This window comes from Prunus mume, linkage group LG8, assembly GCF_029339155.1.
Source record: "Prunus mume cultivar Tortuosa linkage group LG8, ASM2933915v1, whole genome shotgun sequence".
Lineage (NCBI taxonomy): Eukaryota > Viridiplantae > Streptophyta > Magnoliopsida > Rosales > Rosaceae > Prunus > Prunus mume.
In genome coordinates this window covers 21,132,556-21,154,580 of record NC_142705.1, presented here as the reverse complement: position 1 = coordinate 21,154,580, position 22,025 = coordinate 21,132,556, and the positions used below count along the sequence as shown (strand labels likewise).

The window sequence follows — 22,025 nt, the reverse complement described above, 5'->3', positions numbered from 1 at the left end:
AAGCTCTTAAGTTTTATTATGTATAAAAAGATAAAAAAAAGTCATCCAACTTAATACTTAACCCTAGTACATCTATACACACACCCCCACACACCCCACCACTCTTCATATTAAGTTTTAGAAAACACAAACTCCTCTACACCCTATTGCCAGATTACTCTTCAATCCAAGAAGCCTACTACTCTTATTTTCTCTTCACGAAACTTCATAGTTCATACTCAATGCTGCTACACATTTGACAATAGTGTTTTTCTTTAAGTAATGTGAGGTTGAGGTGAACTTAAAGTGGTGAGGGGCGAGATAGCGGTGTGTGGGGTGTGAGGTTGATGAGTTTTTTAATTTTTTTTTCTTCTGCTTGGTGTATATTTAGGGGTTGTTTAAGAAGATAGTGGAGTTTTCTTAAAAATTGTGAAAATTTAAATTAGAAGTTAGAGTGAACTTAGAATGTGGGGTGAACAAAAAGAAGTACGAGGTTTAATTAGGAAAACTTAAAAAAAAACTGTTCGGATACCTTTTATGGCGGGTTTCACTTCTATAAAGAACATCGATTTCATCCCACGTGCTTTGCATGCGATGGCATCAAACGTTGATGCATCGGTACTTTACGGTACAATAGAGGCACTCCATTTTCTGACCGAGTGGGTACCCAGGAGAACCCAGGAGTCCAAGTGCTCATTTACCTAACGAACGTCATTCTTTACCTCACGAACGTTGTAGAAGTCGTTCGTACGATAGTCTGACTGGCAAATTTTTGTTGAATACTGACGTGGCAATTAATGGGCTCACTCATTACTCATATTGTGCCACCTGGAGTGAAAAAACAAATAATGAAAAGTTATTGAATAAATATTTTTATTTTAAAAAAAAAAAACCATCTCCTCATCGCCCCCACGCACCTTCTTCCCTAAACCCGAACGCCCAATCTTCCCCACCATCTCCTCACCGCCACCCACCTCCATCCCAACCTCTCCTCACCGCCTCCCCATACTCTCTTTCTCTCTCGCCCCCCTCTCTCTCTTTGAACGAACTTAGGCCCTGAAAGTTTTAGCTGCGATAAGAATTGCTAAACAAGCAATCAGCTCCTCCTAATTTTCGTTGAGTTTCTTCTTCTTCTCCTTCCTTCTGCTCAGGTAACTCTGTGTGTGTGTGTTACGGATTTTAGTTGTATGATGAATGCTCACTGTTTCTTTATCTTTTGAAATTTGAAAGTAGACAACAAGCCATTGTCACTGTACCACGCTCGAGTGCAACTTCAATGTCGAGTTTCATGGCTGCTGCAAATGTAAATTCAAATTCAAATCCAAATCCAAACAAGTCCTTTGAGGTAAATTCGATCGACTTCCAGTTATTCCTTGCTTTCATGTATTTATTTTCTGAGTTAATTTAGTTTTATTTTGTGTGTTTTTTAGGTCGCTCAACCTCCAAACGACTCCATATCAAGCCTAAGTTTCAGTCCCAAAAGCAACATTCTGGTCGCCACCTCCTGGGACAACCAGGTTCATGTTCTTTTTCTTTTCTTCGTTTTTCTTTTTGTAGTTTTTATCAGTTATAAAACCTTAGGTTCTGTTTGTTTGCTAAGAAATTTATTTGTAGAGATTTTGATTGAATTTCTGTACCATCTCATTGAACTTGTGGTTTATTGAGAACCCAGAATATAAGACAATATGCTATGAGGTTAACATAAATTTTTTTGGGTACAATCTGCTTATGTAATTCATGTTAACTGAAATATTGGGCATTTATAATTTCTGCTCTTTTCCATTTCCTTTCTTTCGCAACCAAACAGTGTATTGTTAGGATTTGGTAATGACTGGTGGTGTTCCCTGGTTTAGGTGCGATGCTGGGAGATACTCCAGAGCGGAACAAATCTTGCCAGTCAGCCCAAGGCAGCGATATCCCATGACCATCCGGTAACATATCTGATTGCACATTGTTTAGGCCAACTTGCTTTTTTTTATTTTTATTTTTTCGATTCTCAAGCTTGATTTTGAACCTCTTGTATAATTATGGATATATGCACATACTGGCTTACAATGAGTCAATTATAACTTTCTATCACAGCAATGGTGGAGTTAGAAATACCTGTTCAGAATTTAAATTCTAGATCGCCTGCCTTTACTTGTAGAAGGACAAAATAATAATAGTAATTATGGTAGGTGTGAGACCTTTTTGCAAGATCTTAGGTTTCCAATGAAGACGTCAAGGACAATTGCAATCTGGCGCTGATTTCAAAATGAGTAAATTTAGTAGTATCTTTATGCAATATTATTTAGAAAGATAGAGGGTCCTTTTTGAGCAATGAACGAGCATGTGCATTTAATTTGAGAGTGCATGGGATCAATGTGTGTCCTTTAAGGAAATTCTGTGATATAACTTACAAAGTTTTCTTTCTTTCTTTATTGTAAGCTGGTGATTCGTGATTTAGTATATGCATCGTAATACAATCCATCTATATAGGTTTTGTGCTCAACTTGGAAAGAGGATGGAACGACTGTGTTCTCTGGAGGTTGTGACAAGCAAGTTAAGATGTGGCCTTTGGGTGGCCAGCCAGTAACTGTTGCCATGCATGATGCACCCATTAAAGAGATTGCTTGGATCCCTGAGATGAGCCTCTTAGTCACAGGAAGCTGGGACAAGACTATGAAGTACGTAAAACATAGCATTTGTTCTTATGTATTTTGAGCTATCTGAAATTTATACACCAGAAATTTGTGTGGTATTCTTTCTAAAATAATTCATTTAAGGTTATGGGAGGTAGTGCCACTGAGAATGTTGTGCTTTGCTCCTGCCAGTTTTGCACCCTTTTTGCTCATATATTTTCTTCTTTATTAAAGAATGTTCTCATTCTTCTGAGAACTAAGTTTCTTCTAGTTGTTGAGGTGTTGTATTGTTTTTCTACCTTGACTTATTTCATAAATTACTAAAGCTTTGTCATCTTGCTTTGGTATCAAGTTTTCTGTTTATTATGTATGATCTTTTCTGCCTATCTTCAGGTATTGGGACGTGAGGCAGCCAAATCCAGTGCATACCCAACAACTACCTGAGCGCTGTTATGCTCTATCAGTGAGATACCCTCTAATGGTTGTTGGCACAGCAGACAGAAATCTGATTGTTTTTAACTTGCAGAACCCACAGGTAAATTTTATTTTTAGGAGTTATCAGATTAGATTTATTTATCAATTTCATGCAAGAAAATCACATTAAAAAGTAAATCAGGCTTACTTATTTAGTAACTTTGTTCATGAAGGTGATCAAATCACACAGAGAATATAGGCTGTTTTTTTAAAATAATTTTTTGGCGGTACTATGAGGATAAGCTTCTTTAGTTTTTTGGTTTTCAATTCCAGTACATCACTCTTCCACAATAAATTGCAATGGTGCTGGGATATATTCTCTGCATGATTTGATCACCTCCATGAGCGTTCTCTGTTTTGCCTCGAAATTTAATTATTTCCAATCACCAACAGACTGAATTCAAGAGAATTCTTTCGCCCCTCAAGTATCAAACAAGGTGTGTTGCTGCGTTTCCTGATCAGCAAGGATTCTTGGTTAGTGTTTTCTCTTCTGCTCGTAGTTTTCTGTTCTGGGTTCTCTCTGAAAATATAGTTCTCCTCTTTTTCAAATAGCTTAGGTAGAATGACAAACTAAAATATGGTATTCTTGCATAATTATTTCCACCAAACATGAATTATTCATGGTGTGCTTTCTTGTTTATGAATAGCAATTGATTAATGTGATAATTTCTGGAGACACAAGCATAACCTTAGTTATCTAGGGGATATAAAGAATCTGAAGAATATGAGCGGTGACCAGTTTATTTAAAAATCTTGGACTAACCCTCACGGGTTGGCCCAGTGGTAAGGGCGTTTCCCAGGCCCTATGTAAACGGGAGATCCTGGGTTCGATTCCTGCCGTTGGTGAATCAAGCGATGAGGGCCAGGGACGGGGTGAAATTCCCTATAGCCTTTCCGGGTCCCGGAAGGGGTGGATGGCCGTGGCTTGCCACCAGCTGTCCCCCTTTTTAAAAAGGAAAAAAAAAATCTTGGACTTTGACATAGAGATTATTGTAATTTCTCAAAATGAGATTAAGAAAAAAAAGGGCGAGAAATTTAAACAAATGTTTGTTCAAAGTTGATGTGCCTCTTTGTCATCAGTTCTTCCGTTTGCCATTGTACTTTCTTTTTCTTGACTTATGTGATTGTTGAAAATGATGTAAGATCATGCATACTCAGTCTTTGCTTCATAATTTTTATCTTCTCTGAATAGTTAACTAATTATGATTCTGACATTATGCGTAACCAGGTTGGCTCCATTGAAGGGAGGGTTGGCGTACATCATCTGGATGAACAACAACAAAATAAAAACTTTACCTTTAAGTGCCATAGAGAGGGCAACGAGATATACTCAGTCAACTCTCTGAACTTCCATCCAGTATGTTTTGTATTACCATTCCTTTGCCTTTTTATTTTTCATATCTATATATATATACAGAAATTCTCCTATGCAGACATCTGGACGTTATTATCGTGTGGACGCCATGTATTTTGTACTACCCCTCCGTGCTTTCCTGCCTGTTTACAATAGCATCCGCACGATAATAACATGCGGACATCCGGATAAGAGAATAACTATATATATATATTCTGGATAATGCACTGAGCGGCTTAATAATGTTTGTATTTCTTCTGGTGGATTACCTTAAGCTTATGAAACCACTTCGTTAATTTAGTGTTCTCATGTTTCAGTATCCTAGTTAAGAAAAATTGCTGAGATTGTTTTCAACCTTGTGATTCATAGAGTATGATGTTTTTGTATAAGTATGGTATTAGTTTCATTGCTACAGTCCGCACCTTAAGATTACACGACCTGTATATTATTCTATCTATCGTGAGGATTTCAGATTTTATGCTATCTATCATTCAGGTTTCAGATTTTTGATATCAGTGGATTTATTGGCATATGCACGAATTTTTAAGTTTCCTTTAAATATATTTCAGTTGATTTTGTTCTATTATATGAGATAACTTTAAGTGCATTTAGATCAGTGTACTTTGTTTTACTAAAGAATTATGACTGGGAATGCCTAATTTCGATATTTTCTATGATCAGTCTGAACTTTTTTTGCAGCATTCATTGCCATTCATTATGGTTCTTGTTAGGTTGTTCAAAGAAATGTTGGATAAATCTGTGTTTTCATGTTCTATTACTATTGTTTGTAATTTTAAAGCTTATTTGGGTCCCTTGTTTCAGGTGCATCACACATTTGCTACTGCTGGTTCTGATGGTTCTTTCAATTTTTGGGATAAGGATAGCAAACAGAGACTAAAGGTTTCTCCCACATCATTTTTCTATTTCTTTTGTCTTTGTATTATGTGCTTCTTAACTGTTGGTTCTGTTCTGATAAGTAAAAGCTAAGCTGGCAGGCTTACTTTGTTGTCTTTAATTCTGCAGAACCCATATTCTTTTACTGGCATGACCTTGCCAATTCTCCAACTATCTCCTTGTTTATATGTTTTGTCTATGGCTGATCCTATGTATTTATATGCGTATAGGTGTCTGATACAGCTTTTTCTGATTTTTCAGGCAATGTCAAGGTGCAATCAACCCATACCTTGCAGTACATTCAACAATGATGGTTCCATATTTGCATATGCGGTAATTCTAACTTTTCTGGGTTTCCTCTTCCAAATCTGGGGTCAGAAATGTATACAATTCATGTTCTTCAACTGGTTTAAAGTAGTAGAAGTAGTTATGTTAGATTACATTTTGGGAAACAGAGTACGGCAAGCTCAAACTTTATGAGGAGAGGTCATTCAACTGTACACTATTATGGCATTCTTTTATTATCTAGGTACAAAGGAGACCAGAGGGAAGTTCAAACTTTGTGCTTGATTCGGGGGGTAAAAATCCATTGGAGCTACAATCCCCCATGACTAATGACTTTATAGTAAACCTCCTTGAATATTTGGATTGTTGTTGTACCAAAATTTCAGGCAATGCTTTTTGTGGATGTATTTTTCTAATTAGTTCTTGCAATGATGATCAACCTTTCTGCAATCTCAATTGTACCTCCAATTAACCTTAGCTCTACATGCTTGCTCACCTTTAACTATTGTTTCTTTTTTCCATTGCTGTGTGCCACTGTACAATGATGTTTCTTTCTGTACACAAGTGACTAATGGTGGTCTATGGTTACAATATCTTAGAGTAATTAAATGCCTCACATTGCATTTTTAAATTGATGGTTATGCTTTCTGTACAAGCCAATATGACTTGAAAACCAAAGTCTCCACATATTTTCTTCTCATAATTTGAAATCGAAGATCTTTTCCAAACTTGTGTTTGCAGGTTTGCTATGACTGGAGCAAGGGTGCTGAAAATCATAATCCAGCTACCGCAAAGAACTACATTTTCCTCCATGTGCCACAGGTATATTCAGACAATACATTTCAACAGTTTTGTTCATGATGTCCTGAAAATACTCGGGACTGCACGTTTATATGTTTCTTTTGGTTGCAGGAAGCTGAGGTTAAGAGCAAACCACGAGTCAACACTGGTGGAAAAAGGTGAAGCTGGTCGACCAGCCATGTTGGTTATGAGCTATTTCTGTATATGGAAGTTTTTAGTTACCAATGTTTGATCAAGGCTAGCCCTTCTGACAGACGTTTAGGCAGGAATTTTTTATTTTTTATTTTTGGTGAGAGACGGGAAGGTTCCTCTAGTCCTCGTTTTTTGAGTTTCCATTCCTCTTGAAGCTGCACCCATCGGTTTGTTCTTAGACTAGGTTGTGCTGCAAATATTCCTTTTCTGGAGCTAAAACGATCTGACTGGATCTTGTTCTTTTATTCTGTAAATTCACAACCTTACAAAGCTCACTGTCCTCAGATGTTTGTGCCCCTATTCTAATGCGAACTTACAGGTTCTAACATAGACATTTACCTGTACTACCATTAGGTTCCTTTAGTTGTATTGCCCAAAATTAGTAAAATCACTTTATATATAAACTAGCCAAATGGGGTCATACCATAGAGGAAAAGTATGTTTGGCCTAAGATGAGTGGTCTCAGGTTTGAAACCTCTATATGCCCAAGTGCGTGACTAAATTCCCCTTCTTACCTTTGACAAAAATAGATTTATATAATTAAACTAAATTACTATACAATAAAAGTTAATTACTATAAAGGATTCTAGTGTAAGCTCGTATTGTCAAGTCGTTAACATAATTGTGCATTGTTAGGCCCTGCACGATAAAACGAGTTACAACCAACTCGTTCGTGAAAAACATGAGGTTGAAGACGATCTCCTAAGAAGGGCTAATATTCTTTCTTTTTTTGGGGAAGAAATAAATTAAAAGCAGCCATTCTTTGGTGAATTCAACCAGCCTTTATTGGTCACTTACCAATTATTTATCGACTTACGGAAAAACGAAAACCAGAATAAATTTAAGGAGAATGATGACATGTGAAGCTGTATGGTTGCGGGGATAATGAGCATTTGGTCCATTAGTATTTGTTTGGGGTTCTTAGATATAGGTTCAAAACGATTAGTTGTCATTGCGTTTATGGTCATTTTGGGATTACTGTCACTCTTTAAAAAAGTTGCTTTTTGCTTTGAAAATAATTAGATGTAAAGTAAAATAGTTCCATGTTTGGTAAACAATATTCTTAAAGTGATGTCGTTTGGTAAATTTTATTATAAAAATGTTGTAACTATGAATAATGACTAAAATAGATATGATGTTGAAAATATTGTGTTAATCATGTAGTGGTAGTGGTGGTGATGAAAGAGATTGAGGTGAAGGTGATGGTGGTGGTGATGAAGGTGGAGGTTGAGATGGAGGAGGATGTAGTGAAAGAGGTGGTGGAGGTGGTGCTGGCGGGGTTGGAGGTGAGATAAAGGTGTCAGTGGTGGTGATGAAGGCAGAGGGGGAGATGAAGGAGGAGGTGGTGAAAGAGGTGGAGGTGGGGGTGGAATTGGAGGTGGAGGTGGGGTTGGAATTGGAGGTGGAGGTGGAGGTGAAAGTGGTAGTGGTGGAGGTGGTGGTGGATGATGTCATTTAACGATGGTATTGTGGGGAATTGAAAAAATTCATTAAAGGCTCATCTTTGATTCTTTTGAAAGTAGCTTTAAAAACGCAAACTAGTTGCTGCCAAAATGCCATTACTTTTAAAATAATCAAGATATTTTATTTTTACCGAACATCTTAAAATGCCTTAACTTTAAAGTGAAACAGGTTTTTGGTGAAAAAGCAATCCCAAACGGTGCCTTAGTCCACGCGTTTTTGGTTTTAGATGTAGATCCTTTGACTTTTATTACTATTTTTGTTGTGTCGATTTTACTCTTGAGGCAAAAAAGGAAAACACATTGAAAATCCAAATTCAATGCATTATTTCATTGTAATTGAATTTTAGAATTTAAATTTGAATTCTTTCCTTGATAATATTTACCTAATATAGGGATAATAATAATATACAATTTAATCATTGAAAGTAAAGACCCACATATTATACCAATCGATTAGACAAGCACCCACATGAAATTATGTACCTATGGATAAAGTAAAATCCACATATTTAAAACAAAATATGGTTAATACTTATCAAGTTGATTGGTGGTGTTTAAGCATAACAACAAATAAAACTGTTGGGAAAAACAATTAAAACAAGAAAACTATTGATAACGTTTTACTTGATATATAGGTAGTATGAGCATAGCTTTCTAATGTACCCAGTTACAGTAAGATGTTATATTGTCTTGAACCACTTCATGTGGTCTTCTAATCATATAGAAATTTAGTTATATATCCATTCTTAGCATTAGTGTTGCAGATAAACACAATACCATTTATTTCTATAAATAAACCCAAAAAAACCCCAAAATTGACAGTTGTACATTTATTTAGTTTAATCAATGAGATGAAATACTTTCATTGCCCTTTTAGCATTAAATTGCTTATAATCTTATTACTTTATTTTCCTTGTTCTTTGTTTTCTATTATATTTTCTCACAATTTCACACACGTTTAACACCTCACTTCCTTTTCCAAAATATTCAATATACAATAATAGAGAGAGAGAGAGAGTAGTTTTCCCACGATAACAAAATCACGGCAGCCAAACAGTCGATTTGATTTCTGTAGAGAGAGAAAATTTCAATTGTAATAGTTTTTGAGATGGAGAGCTTTCATGTACCATAATCTTCTACGTATTTGCTGTGCTTCTTGTTAAATCCATCAATCTTTGCCGTTCCGATTGTCTGCGGTCATCATTTCGATCATCTGGTGAGATTATCCGATTCCAAAGTAGATCAGCACGTATTGGAAGGTGATTGACCCTCACACATAAAACTCACAATAAACAATATTTGAGAGCAGATAGTTTTATTTCATATTGCTTGGGTGCATCAAACCGATTACAGGACTTCCGCATATATAGTAATCACAACCACTAAAGGTAATAAAGCCCCACTACTTCCCAGTCTTGAATACATGCACTCAATCAACTTCTAGAGTCTTTCCAAATGCTCATACAATAATTAAATACATAACTCTTGAATCTAATTAATAAAGCATGTTTATTTTCAACATTCCCACTTAAACATGGTTCTCTAGTTTGGGACAAACTCCAAGTGATGCTCGCAATCTTCTAAATGTCTCCAACTTCAAAGGCTTGGTGAAAATATATGTAATTTGGTCTTCAGACTTCACATACTTTAGCTCTATCTCCTTCTTGCTTACGCACTCTCTTGTGAAGTGATATCTTGTATCTATATGGGCCTCGCAATGCCTACGCCACTACATGTTAACCTAACAAACCAATAAGGAGATTTATTTCCTAAGTTAATTAGGTGATTTATTTCCTTTTTTCATGTAGTTTACAATCCTTGTATAATTAGGAGATATTCTCCTAATTAATTCATGTATCTATTTCCTTGTAAAGTACACTTGTAAACTCCCATATACTCATCCTTCTAGAGAAGAATACAATTAACCTGAAATATTCAAACCATATTCCTATTTTAGCATGGTATCATAGCGGTCAATCTTAGGTCGTCTCTAAGCCCTCAAATCATATCCTCAAAATCAAACACAAATCCTAAATCAAATTCCATAAGCGTCACATCAAATCCACTTATCGAAATCCCCAAACGCATACCCTTATCAAAGTCTCATATCGTTCCACTATGGTGGCCAACGAACCGCTTTAGCTCACATGAGGATCTTCTACCTCCACCCCTTAAATCAACACCATTTAGAGTGACAACTCCCTACTCCTTGTCGGTGTCACCTTTACTAAGACCAGCTATACCTTATGGTCTTAGGTCATGGAGATTCGAATTGCTGCCCGTGAAAAATTGGGATACCTAATCGGTGACACTCTGAAACCTCCTGAGCTCTCTCCAACCTACAACAAATGGTGTACGGAGAACTTTCGGGTCAAGGGGTGGCTAATCGACTCAATGTCCTATGAATTAATGGGTGGTTTAATCCGGTTAAGTACCGCCAAAGAAATTTGGGATGCCTTCAAGAAGACTTACTATGATGATGGAGATGAATCTTATCTTTTTGATCTGAACAAATAAGCATTCACTATTAAACATAATGGTGCACTCGTTTATAAATACTACATCTAGTTGCAAGGTAGCTTTCAAGAAATTGACCATTAGAGTCCCATCCACATGAACTGCGCCACTGACCTTACTGAGCGCCAAACAGAAGTTGATCGTTTTCACGTTCACCTTTTTCTCGCAGGATTTGACCCTAAGTTTGATCAAGTCCGAGGGGAAATACTATGCAAAGATCCTAAATTAGACCTTGATCAAACTTTTTCTTATGTTCGTAGGGATGCTCGACAAATAATGTCCATGACTGGTGCTCAGGAAACTTCTGTCATGGTGGGTCAACATCAAAAGGGGTCACAGACTTTTATAGGTGGCTCTTCGCAGAATAAGGCATGTGGATCTCATTCGAAGAAGAAGTGCACCCACTGTGGAGGAGACAAACATACTCGTGCTGGCTATTACGAGTTGATTGGGTACCTTGATTGGTGGGACCGCTCTAAAGCTCCATGCAGGAATTGGACCAAATCACTCAACACATCTTCAGAACCAAATCCTATAAGTTTTGCTGTTTCGGCTACACCGGCTCCTACATCTGCCTCTATAGCCATGACATGTACCAAAGGTTATGTTTTAAATACTTCATCCAGGAAAAACACATGGAGTGACTGACATATGACATTTGATCCTAGATCAATTACCTCTCATACACCATCTCCTCCATCAGTGGTGCCTAATGCTAATGGTATCCCCTCCCTTATGATTGGGGAGGGTTCTTTATCTCTCTCTGACACCTTCAATTTGAATTCTATGTTGATTGTTCCATCCTTGCATCATAATCTATTGTCTGTTGCCCAAATTACTACGGCTTTGGATTGTAGTGTAACTTTTTGGCCAACTCATTGTGTTTTTAAGGACATCCTTAGCATCAAGACGATTTGTGGTGGTACTAGGAGAGGCAAACTCTACTACTTGGACTTGGCACCTAACAGTGAAGCCATAGTCGGTCAAGCTTTCAATATGGGGGGAGATAGTGTTGAGAAACAAAAAGACAAAGTGTGGTTATGGCATAGGCTTCTTGGACATGCTTCGTTTGGTTATTTACATAAGTTATTTCCGTCCTTATTATCCAAGTTTGATATTTCCAGTTTTTTGTGTGGCATTTGTGAATTGTCCAAAAGCTATCATGTTCCTTTTCCCTTTAGTTCAAATAAAAGTTTGGTTCCTTTTTCTCTTATTCATTTTGATGTTTGGGGGCCTACTAAAATTTCCACTTTGGCAGGAGCTCGATGGTTTGCCATGTTTATAGATGATTGCAAACGTATGACCTGAGTTTCCCTTCTCAAAACCAAAAGGGAAGTCAGTTTAAATTTTCAATAGTTCCATAAAATGCTGGAGACTCAGTTTCATGCTCAAATCTAGGTTCTCTGTTCTGACAATGGCGGAGAATTTCTCAACCCTGATCTCAACAAGTTCTTATAGGATCATGACATCATACATCATCGCTCTTGTCCATATACTCCCCAACAAAATGGGGGTGGCTGAGTGAAAGAATCGACATTTACTGGAAGTGTTTCGTGCCTCCCTCTTTGGTGCCAACATGCCTCAGTCATTTTGGGGAGATGTCATCATCTCTGTAGCTTACCTTACTCAATCAGACTCCTTTAAGTATCTTGAATTTCCAAACTCCTCTTTAAACACTTCACTACCATATCTAAATACCTCCGACCCCAAACCTTAAACCATGAGTTTTTGACTGTGTTGTATTTGTACACTTACATGATCACGAATGAAGCAAATTGGATCCTCGAGTAGAAAAGTGTGTTTTCATTGGCTACACTCCTCATAAGAAAGGCTACCGATGTTATCATCCTCTAAGCCAGAAGGACATCCCTCCATGGATGTAAAGTTCCAGGAACATGACATATATTTCTCAAAAACACATGAGAAGAATCTAAAACTAAGCACCTCGAAGTTTCTGGATTTTTTCACAATGAAAGAGTCTTAGCCTCAAAGCGACCAGTCGCCTCCACTCGGTTTTTCCAATCTTGAGCCTCTGCCACAAAACGACTAGTTGCCAATACAAAACGACTGGTCACCAATACAAAACGACTGGTCGCCTCCATGCTACCTAAATCAGGAGGAGGAAGTTGATCTATTTTCTGAGATTTTGCCCGCTCTGGACCTCTCTTCAGCTATAGTATTGTTGAGACCCAAAAAATTCATGGTTGGGCCGGACTAAATTATCAGCCCAAAATGACAGTCCATTAAGAAAAAGCGTAAAGCAGAGTACACAAAAACCCACCACATGCGAATTACAGTTCACGTGCCACAATAAATAAATAAATTCTCTAGGGGTTGAGATAAAATATACCAGGTCTACCAGCCCATGCCAAAATGAAACATCGCAGAACGATAAATTAAAACATGCCAAGCGACATGCCATGCTAAGCACGAAATCGTTATCTCACACCCAACTACGCTACAAGCCTAAGTGGGCCTAAGCCACTCAAACACCTGGGGCTTGCTTGAGTGGGTTGTGGTATGGATGGTAATGAATCAACATGAGGCCCATTGATGGGCCAAGAAATGGAAAGTCTTGGGTTGCTTGAGAGCCTCGAAACTTAAGCCCATTTCTTAGGCCCAAACATGTGGGTGAGCACAAGAGAGAAAAATAGCCCAATAGCCCAAGCAAAATAGCCTATGGACACAACCAAAAAGCCCAATGTTTAACAAAAAAAGCCTACTTGCTTAAAGAATCACCCTGGCCCATATAAAACTCCAAAAAATAAGCCACAAAGCCTCAGCCCTTTGTTAAAAAATAGAAGCCACGTGAGGAAGGCTGGCAGATTCATTGAGCAAAGCTGCTAGGAGGTTCCATCACATGCAGGGAGTAAGTTCCAAGCCAGAGACGCTAAAAGAACCAAGGAATACTAGCTGCAGGCTGTCAGAAGCACCCTTTGGACCAGCATATATTTTCACTTCCTTCATCAGATTTGGCCAAAGAAGGGCGAAGGAAAGAAGAAAAAACAGTTGCCAAGAATGGAAATTCCCATTGAACAACTGCGGGAAAGGGGGCATTGAGCTCCCAAATTTCCTGAATTCGAGCAAATAGACAGGCAATTTTTGGCAAGATAAGGAAGTCAAAGAAGAAGAGGAGAAAGGAGGAAAAAGCTTAGCCAAAATGGGTAGAAGCCATTAGGGTTTCTTGAAAAATGGTGGTTTCTAGCGGCTATAAATTGAGGCTTCTCCTACCTAACGAGAGCAACTCAGATTCAGAGAGCAGGCCTTCTCTCTAACTTGCAAAAACCCAGCAACATTGTGCACTGTTCATCTCCTTCTCCATTTTGTTCTTCTAGCAGCTGCCAGAAGAACTTTGCTATTCATTTTCCTTTTCCTAGCCAAATCCCCCCACAAAACATCTCCTTCCTTACCTTAACACTTTCTTTTCTTATAAAGCAAGCCTAAATTCTCTCTTAGTGCTAAACTCATGTTGATTTTGCTCCCATGCCACTTGCCACTCACGCTGAGCTAAAAGGATTATCTGTAAGCATGCCAAAACCATCTGTAAGTTACCATTATTCTGGTTGGTGAAGATAGCCAAAATATTTCCTAAGGCTTTGCTGCCATTTTGAAGTATTTTTGGGGCTTAATTTTCAAACCGAAACAAAGGGGACAGTCTCCTCAGTCTACCCTTTACGGTAGCCCAACCCATTATAGCTGCAGGAAGAAAAAGTCCCCTACATAAATTGGCGACTCTGCTGGGGATTAAGCCATTATCTTCATCAATGCCTCCAAGAAAGAAGACCAGAAGCAACAACATGACTTCCCAGGATGGGCCAAGCCATGCTAACTCAGAATCAAGGCAACATGCCTCTTCCGGAGAAGAAGAACGTGCAAGTGAGGGAACTTTTACCCTCACAGACCTTGTTGCAGCCATTCATGCTATGGGTGAGACCCAAAGGGAGATGGCGAAGATGATAAAAGAACTCAAAAATTTGGCTCCAAAGCTAAGTGAAGAAAATGAGAAACACCCACAAGAGGAATCTGCTGCTGCTGGAAAGGAGTCTGAACAAAAAAGACCATCTTTTGTCACTCAAGAAGACGTTGTTGTCATGCTGGAAAAGGAGCTGAGTCGAAGTCAGGAAGATTGGAAGTATCTTCCTCAGCCACCATACTCAGCAAGCTTGCTCCAACAGCCATATCATAAAGGCTATGAAGCACCAACTTTTGTCCTCTTTGACGGAAGGAAGGGGAGCCCGAAGGAGCATGTCAATCCCTTCATTGATGCCTTAGGACGTGATCATAATCTCCGACTTAGAGAATTTTTCAAAGAGTCTCACCGATCATGCTTACACATGGTATACGACATTGGCACCAGACTCTATTCACTCTTGGGAAAGCTTGGCAAGCAGGTTTTGTAAGAAGTATTTCCAGCATGAAGAATGAGTCACCATCACTCAACTCAACAACACTCGTCAAAAGCATGGTGAGGATCCCGTGGACTTTGTGCGTAGGTTTCGGGAGTTGGCATTGGATTGCTACGATGAGAAGGATGAGGAGGCGCTTGTTGAAATCTGCATCAGCAATATCATGGCAGATTATAGAGTTTATTTGGAGAATATTGGCATTAGTCAATTTTGTCGGCTGTTGGAAGCTGTAAGGAAGACAAGCATGTCCGTCAAGCCAACATGACAAAGGACTTGAAGGAATGAGAAGAAGGAAATGCATTAGACATTAGCAATAGATGACAAGCCATCCAACGACTACAATTCGCGCAAACGGAAGGATAGGAGACGTATCCACCACTACCATGCAAAGATGAAGAATTTCATGTTATCCTTGACACAATGATTGCTGATGGCGCAATCAAGCCTGTCAGATCCTACAAAATTCCTACCCGAGAGGAAAAGAATGATCCCAGTACTGCCGTTATCATCAATTTGTGGGGCCTCCAACTACTACCTATCAGAGTCTGAGGAGGATTTTACATGCCAAGATACATGAGGGAATCCTTGAACTTCCCTCTAGGAAGCAAATAATTGATGAGGACCCCTTGCCAAAACGAAGGGGAAAGGAGGTAGCTGCTGTCATTACATGTTCCGATGATTTACTCGATGATGATGAATTGTGCCACCCTTAGAGGAATGATCCAAAGCCGCCGGAAGCTATGTGGGAACCTTCCGGAAACATGGAGAAGGCATATTAGTGTAAATATTCGAGGCCTTTAAGTTACAACACACCATGGCCACTCACTGATGGATGGGGTAATAACTCAGGCAGCGAAGTTTTTGTTTTAGACATGCCGGAAGAATGCTACTTGGGGGCTTCAGGGGGCAACAGGAAACAGCTGCTATGATATTTCATAATCTTACAGAAGCTGAAACAAGTGTGATGGAGCGTTATGTAAGTCTCAAGCAGGGCCCACACCGCAGGTCCTTCAAAGAAACCCGAAGTTCAAATCACTCTTTGACCAACTTGGCTTCGGGCCTCAAGCAATATCTCTGCGGAGTCTAACCCTTATTGCTTTACCGCTCAACCACAAAGGTCATTTTTGGGAAATGACAATGCTATTGTCTTCACGGATGAATCAACGATGTGTTTATAAGAAGAGCTTTGGTAGATACAGGTTCCTCTATCAACATATTACCTCTGTCTGTGCTTACGGCAGCTGGTATCCCATTATCCAAAATTGTCCAATCACAAACAAGCATCAGCGGTTTCGGGAATAAGAGTGAGGTCACAGTCGGGCATGCGCAAGTAAATTTGAAGGTTGGGCCGATTCGGTCACTTACCAAGTTCTATGTCATAGATGTGGATGTGGCTTACCATGCTTTGCTAGGAAGGCCATGGCTTAACAAGCATAAACTTGTGGTCTCTACTTATCATCAATGCGTAAAGGGAAGGATTGGGCTGAGGCCACTGTGCATACTTGGAAATCAAGCACCGTTCAATAAGGATGAAGCTTACTACTCCGAGGCAGAATTCAACACTGAATGTACAGGTGCTGGAAGCAACCCATCCAAGGATTTTGGGACCTATCTTCCTTCGTGGAGTGAAATTCGTGATCTAAGCAATGAAGAGCTCATCACCGTTGTCGATCTAGAGAGGAAGAGGCACTCAGAGGTCAACAATCATGCATATGATTATCCCCAATGCTCGAAGGTGACGCTGCCCCGATGGATGTACTGTGTACCGCTTGTGATGAGGTTGGGGGCTTGACCGTGTCTTACGAGAAAGCCCCGAGTATAGAGGAGAAGTAATGCAAGCAAACAACCGTAAGGGTCTCGATGACAAGGCACTCATGCCTTGTGTTTTCCAAGAGCCGATCGATAGCGGTAGCTGAGCAGCTGGAAATAATTGATTTGAGTGAGGATCCCTCTGCCCCAAGGCCCATCTCTATCAGCGTTCATTTAACAAATAAAGAGAAGGAGGCCATGGTATCTTTGCTAAAGGAATTCGGAGATGTGTTCACTTGGAGCTACGAGGAAATGCCTGGCTTAAACCCAAACTTAGTAAGTCACACTTTGAATATTGAGCTCGGTACAAAGCCTATTGTGCAGCCAAGGAGGAATTTCCATCCCGAAATTGAAAAGCGAATCAAGGTGGAGATCGAAAAGCTGCTGGCTGCTGGATTCATCAGGCCAATCAAGCATCCAACGTGATTAGCAAATATTGTTCCTGTGAAGAAGAAGATCGGAGTAATTAGAGTATGCACGGATTACCGAGACCTCAACCGGGCTTGCCCAAAGGATGAATTCCCGCTGTCCCAACATGGATATCTTAATCGATTCAACCTCGGGTCAAAGGATTGTTATCATTCATGGATGGGTTTAGTAGCTACAATCAGATCAAGATGTCACCCAGGGATACTGAGAGGAAGCCTTTCGAACACCATATGGGAATTTTTATTACACGGTCATGCCATTCGGCCTCAAGAATGCTGGCGCCACCTACCAAAGAGCCATGACAGCGGTGTTTCACGACATGATGGGAAAAAAAGTCGAGGACAATGTGGATGACCTTGTGGTGAAGTCCAAAACCAGAGAAAGCCATTGGGAAGTTTTGAGGAAGGTGATGGAAAGGTGTCGGCTGTACGGTTTAAAGATGAATCCAAAGAAGTGTGTGTTCGGGGTTTCATCCGATAAATTCTTGGGGTTTCAAGTACACCAGTGTGGCATAGACGTGGATCTCGAAAAGACTAAAGCCATAAATTCTCTTGCACCGCCTAGGAACCCAAAGGAATTGAAAAGCTTCATGGGAAGATTGTCGTATATTCGACGCTTCATCCTAGGTCTTGCTGCCATTATGAGTGTTTTTACTCCCTTACTCAAGAAGGGCAAGCCGTACAAATGGAGTAAGGAATGCCAGGAAGCCTATCAGCAAGTGCAACAAATAATCACCAAGCTGCCCACTATGAGAACACCCATTCTGGGGCTTCCTCTCAAGCTTTATTCGGCTGCAACAAACACAGCTGTTAGGGCCTTACTTGCCCAAGATGATCATGGTGGGGAAGAAAATCCCATTTATTACATAAGTAGGCAACTAAGGGGAGCTGAAATGAGATATCCGAAGATCGAACTCTTGTGCCTTGTTCTTGTCTATGCTGCATAGCGCTTGCAGCATTACTTCCTTACTTACAAGCTACATCTCATAGTGAAGTCTGATCCCGTAAGATATTTGCTCACAAGGCCGGTGTTATCCGGGCGTCTTGCACTTTGGTTGCTACAACTGTCCGAGTTTGATATCACATGCACCACCCCAAAAGCCATCAAAGGACAAGCCGTGATTGACATGTTGGCTCTATTTACCGGAGTTGAAGAATCAACAATCTCTAAGGAGGTTTTGGGGGAGCTGCCAGAAATGGTTGCTGTAGTCACAGAGGTGGAACCATGGACCCTCTACTTCGATGGGTCTTCTACATCGAAAGGTGGAGGAGCAGGTGTAGTACTTGTCAATCCCGAGGAGCAAGCCACGGCCCTTTCATTTAAGCTAAATTTCCCATGCACAAATAATATGGCGGAGTACGAAGCTTTCATCATGGGGATGTCTACAGCAGGGGAGATGGGTGTCGAAAGAATTAAAATTATTGGGGACTCAAACCTGGTGCTGAGTCAATTACAAGGGAATTTCATGTGAAAGAGCCAACATTGGCGCCGTATCGTACAATTCTGAAAGGCTTGTTCGTTCTTTCAAACAAGTAGTGTTAGAACATATTCCCGGGGTTACTAATAGGTATACTGATGCATTGGCCACTTTGGGATCAAAGCACTCATTGGTTAAAGAACAACCCAACATTGCTGTGATCAAGAAAGACATGCCAGTGATTGAAGCAATGGCTCAAGAGGAGCAGCTGAAGAGGATGACTAGAGGAAGCCTGTGAAAGAAAAAACAGGCAAGGGAAGTGACATCAAAGAATTGAAAGATTATGCGATTATCTTTGGAGAACTGTACAGACGTCTCCTAGGAGGTATTTTGACCAGCTGCATAGGAACAACAGAGGCACGGGTGAAGCTCAAAGAGGAACAAGAGGTCACTTGCAATTTGGAGCCAATAATAAGCTTGTATCGGCGTTTACAACGCAAGGGTTATTACTAGCCAGAAATGAGGAAACAAGCAGCTGAAATGCAAGCCAATTGTCCCAAGTGTGCAACGATACCCTCCAACGAAGAATCATTCACCATCTTGTTTACGGAAGATTGGAGGGCTCCGTACTTGGCATCCTTCATCAACGGAGTCCTGCCAACCAATCCCAAGCATGCACGTAAGCTCAAAAGGACAATGAAAAGATACTTCATATATGGGTCAACTCTTTACCACAAAGGGTTTAATGGGGAGCCTTTAAAATGCTTAGGGAAGTCAGAGGCACAGCAAGTCATGCAAGAAATTCATGCTGGAGAATGTGGTGAGCACCAAGGAATGAAGAGGCTTTACCGACAGTTGCTGAGTGTTCGGTATTATTGGCCTACAATGAAGAACGATGCATACAACTTCATGAAGAGGTGCCACACATGCCAAGTTCATGCCAACTTAAGTCACAAGCCTCCCACGCTGTTGCAGGACATGCACACTCCTTGACCCTTTCATACTTGAGGGCTTGACTTGATCGGGACTATCCATCCACCATCCGACGGCTACATATGGATCCTCACAGCCACTGAATATTTCACAAAATGGGTTGAGGCGGTTCCTCTTCGGAAAGCCACGGGGGCTGCCGTCGCAAATTTCATCCGTGAATATATCGTATGCACATTTGGAATCCGTATAAGATTGTCACCGATAATGGCACCCTGTTTGTCAATAAGCAAGTAAGCTCGACGCTTAGTGGTTATGGTGTCAAGCATCGTCGCTCCACGCCTTATTACCCGCAAGGAAATGGTCAAGCGGAGGCCACAAACAAAACTTTATTGAGAATCCTAAGCAAAATGGTCTATGAGTATGAAGGAGGTTGAAGTGTTCACCTGCAGGATGCTTTATGGGCTTACAGCACCTCTTCAAGAAGTGCCACAGGTTTCTCGTCTTATTCTCTTGTGTATGGGTCCGATGTCATTTCACCAGTAGAGATTACCATCCCCACTGCCAGAGTAGTAGCTGTTAACGACCTCGAATGGGACACAGAGTCATGCTCGAAGTGGCGCCTACTGGACCTCGAGCGTCGATGAAAAAAGAGCGGAAGTCGAAAGAAGGACAACACTATACCACAAAGCTGTAGTCCAAGCCTATAACAGGACAGTCAGGCCCCGAGCCTTCAAACAAGGAGACCTCGTGCTAAAAGTCATGGAGCATGTGAGAAGACAAGTGTCGGGACCTTCCAAGTTTGCTCCGCAATGGGAAGGCCCATTTGCAGTCAAAGAAGTTTATAGCAGCGGCTATTATCTCTTGGTCTCTGTCAAAGAAGGTACGCTGATGGATCCCGTCAACGGGAAGTGGCTTAAGTCTTACTACTGCTAAATTAATTTTATGCCCAGCACCTTTTATTATCATATTACCCTTTGTTTAAAAAAATGAACTCGTTCCGTCTTATTTTCATATTTTGAAAAAAAAAAAGACACTTTTGTATGATGCACCATTATGGTAGCAGGAGCTTTGCAATGAAAATGAAGGGTTATTTTGAAAAAGAATATGTGTATAAAGTTTTATTACCCCTTTATACATTTTAAATATCCTTTACAAAAAAAAAAAAAAAAAGCAAAGACGAAAAAAAAGAGAGCATGCACTTAGCAGTAGGACATGTCAAGCAAAGCTACTTCAATGGGGTCCCAGATGGGCGACAAATACCAGGCCCAAGCAAAATAATATAAAGAAGGCAAAGTCAAGCTGTTACAAAAAAACATGCAACCTTGAGGTGCTGGAACAACATGATACGCATAACACTTGGGAGTTTTATAAAAATCTTGGTAAGAAGCATGCACGTACCAACTTGCCCTTTTTCAAGCAAAACAAGAAGTTGTTTTTCGAACCTAGATGTTAGATGAACCATGCAAAAGAAACTTTCAAAATTCTGCTCCTGTCAAAATTTCGACAGCATGTATCTTGTTTTCAAAGATACCCAACCTATCAGAGAATCTCAAGCAAATCACGGAAACAACTTATATCCAACCAAGCAATATATATATATATATATATGAAACGCAGATTACAACATGTCTCAAGGCATCTGGAAAATAATACAAATTCTAAAGGTTCAATATTACATCACAAAGTCATAGTTGCTGGAATGTTCAAAAGAAAATACACAGTCACGGCAGGAAGAAATAAAACTACGCATGATGGTGTTCTGTGGTCCCGAGAAGTGATGCACCAAGATAATCGACCGCCAAGCCAAGGAAGAACAACCTGCAAAAGAGGGAAGGTATATATCAAGGATAGCTGATGCTGAAAAAGGTAGCATGATGAAAAGAAGATAAATAAGGAATGAATTAAATACCTTGAAGCTATGGGGAATGCCCGAAGAAGATGGAGGAAGCCATAGGAGACACTCTGGTTGCTGCCTCCGCCACACATTCAGCACTGTCAGAAGAAACACCTTTAGCAATAAGAAGGGCATGTAATTCTCGGTGCTTGTCCTCTAATTCTTGCTGTTTAATATTCAAGGAGTTGGCAGCAGCTCTTATCTCATCAGAACCATGTGACAATGCCATACTGTGAATGGCCCACGCCCCAAAGACGGCACGTGCTAGGTCCTTCACGAGATTGAGAAGGAAATCCACATGAAAGCCCAAAGTTATGGCCTCACATATCGCGTCCCGCAAGCAAAATAATTTGTGATCAGTAATATCAAGAAGCTGCATGGTGTCTATCTCGTGAAGCACTAAGCCAAGGGCTCGGAAGGCAGCACACCTTGAGAAGGAGGAGGTGATGTCGGAAGCCTCCATAAAACTCCCGTATTTGTCAATGAATTTTCTCAAGATTGCAACTGTTTTTGGATACACAAGTGCACCTTGGAATGCCACGTAACCATTGAATTTG

General features: G+C 40.1%; 2 protein-coding genes and 1 long non-coding RNA gene across 5 annotated transcripts; 2 read left to right on the top strand and 1 right to left on the bottom strand.

The window, feature by feature from the left end:
• Window positions 1-822: 822 nt before the first annotated feature.
• Window positions 823-6,930, top strand: LOC103342252 (protein RAE1-like). Of its 3 annotated transcripts, none has more exons than XM_008245864.3 (12): window positions 823-1,130; window positions 1,213-1,324; window positions 1,410-1,496; window positions 1,833-1,910; window positions 2,458-2,645; window positions 2,994-3,135; window positions 3,468-3,548; window positions 4,303-4,431; window positions 5,251-5,328; window positions 5,584-5,655; window positions 6,349-6,429; window positions 6,520-6,930. In XM_008245864.3, the coding sequence occupies exons 2-12, from the start codon at window positions 1,256-1,258 to the stop codon at window positions 6,568-6,570; spliced, it is 1,056 nt and encodes a 351-aa protein (XP_008244086.2). In that variant the 5' UTR covers window positions 823-1,130; window positions 1,213-1,255; the 3' UTR covers window positions 6,571-6,930. The 3 variants fall into 3 exon arrangements, with proteins under 3 accessions (XP_008244086.2, XP_088898758.1, XP_088898759.1); XM_089042632.1 differs by having other exon boundaries at window positions 907-1,130; window positions 1,210-1,324; XM_089042633.1 differs by having other exon boundaries at window positions 953-1,094.
• A 12,230-nt stretch (window positions 6,931-19,160) lies between these two features.
• Window positions 19,161-19,634, top strand: LOC148915025 (uncharacterized). The gene has a single exon (XM_089043380.1). It carries the CDS (start codon window positions 19,161-19,163, stop codon window positions 19,632-19,634), a length of 474 nt encoding a protein of 157 aa, XP_088899506.1.
• Window positions 19,635-21,200: 1,566 nt separating this feature from the next.
• LOC148915024 (uncharacterized) lies at window positions 21,201-21,799 on the bottom strand. The gene is made up of 2 exons (XR_016122848.1): window positions 21,484-21,799; window positions 21,201-21,392 (listed from the first exon to the last, which is right to left on the bottom strand). It is a non-coding gene; the product is annotated as an uncharacterized LOC148915024 (long non-coding RNA).
• Window positions 21,800-22,025: the final 226 nt, after the last annotated feature.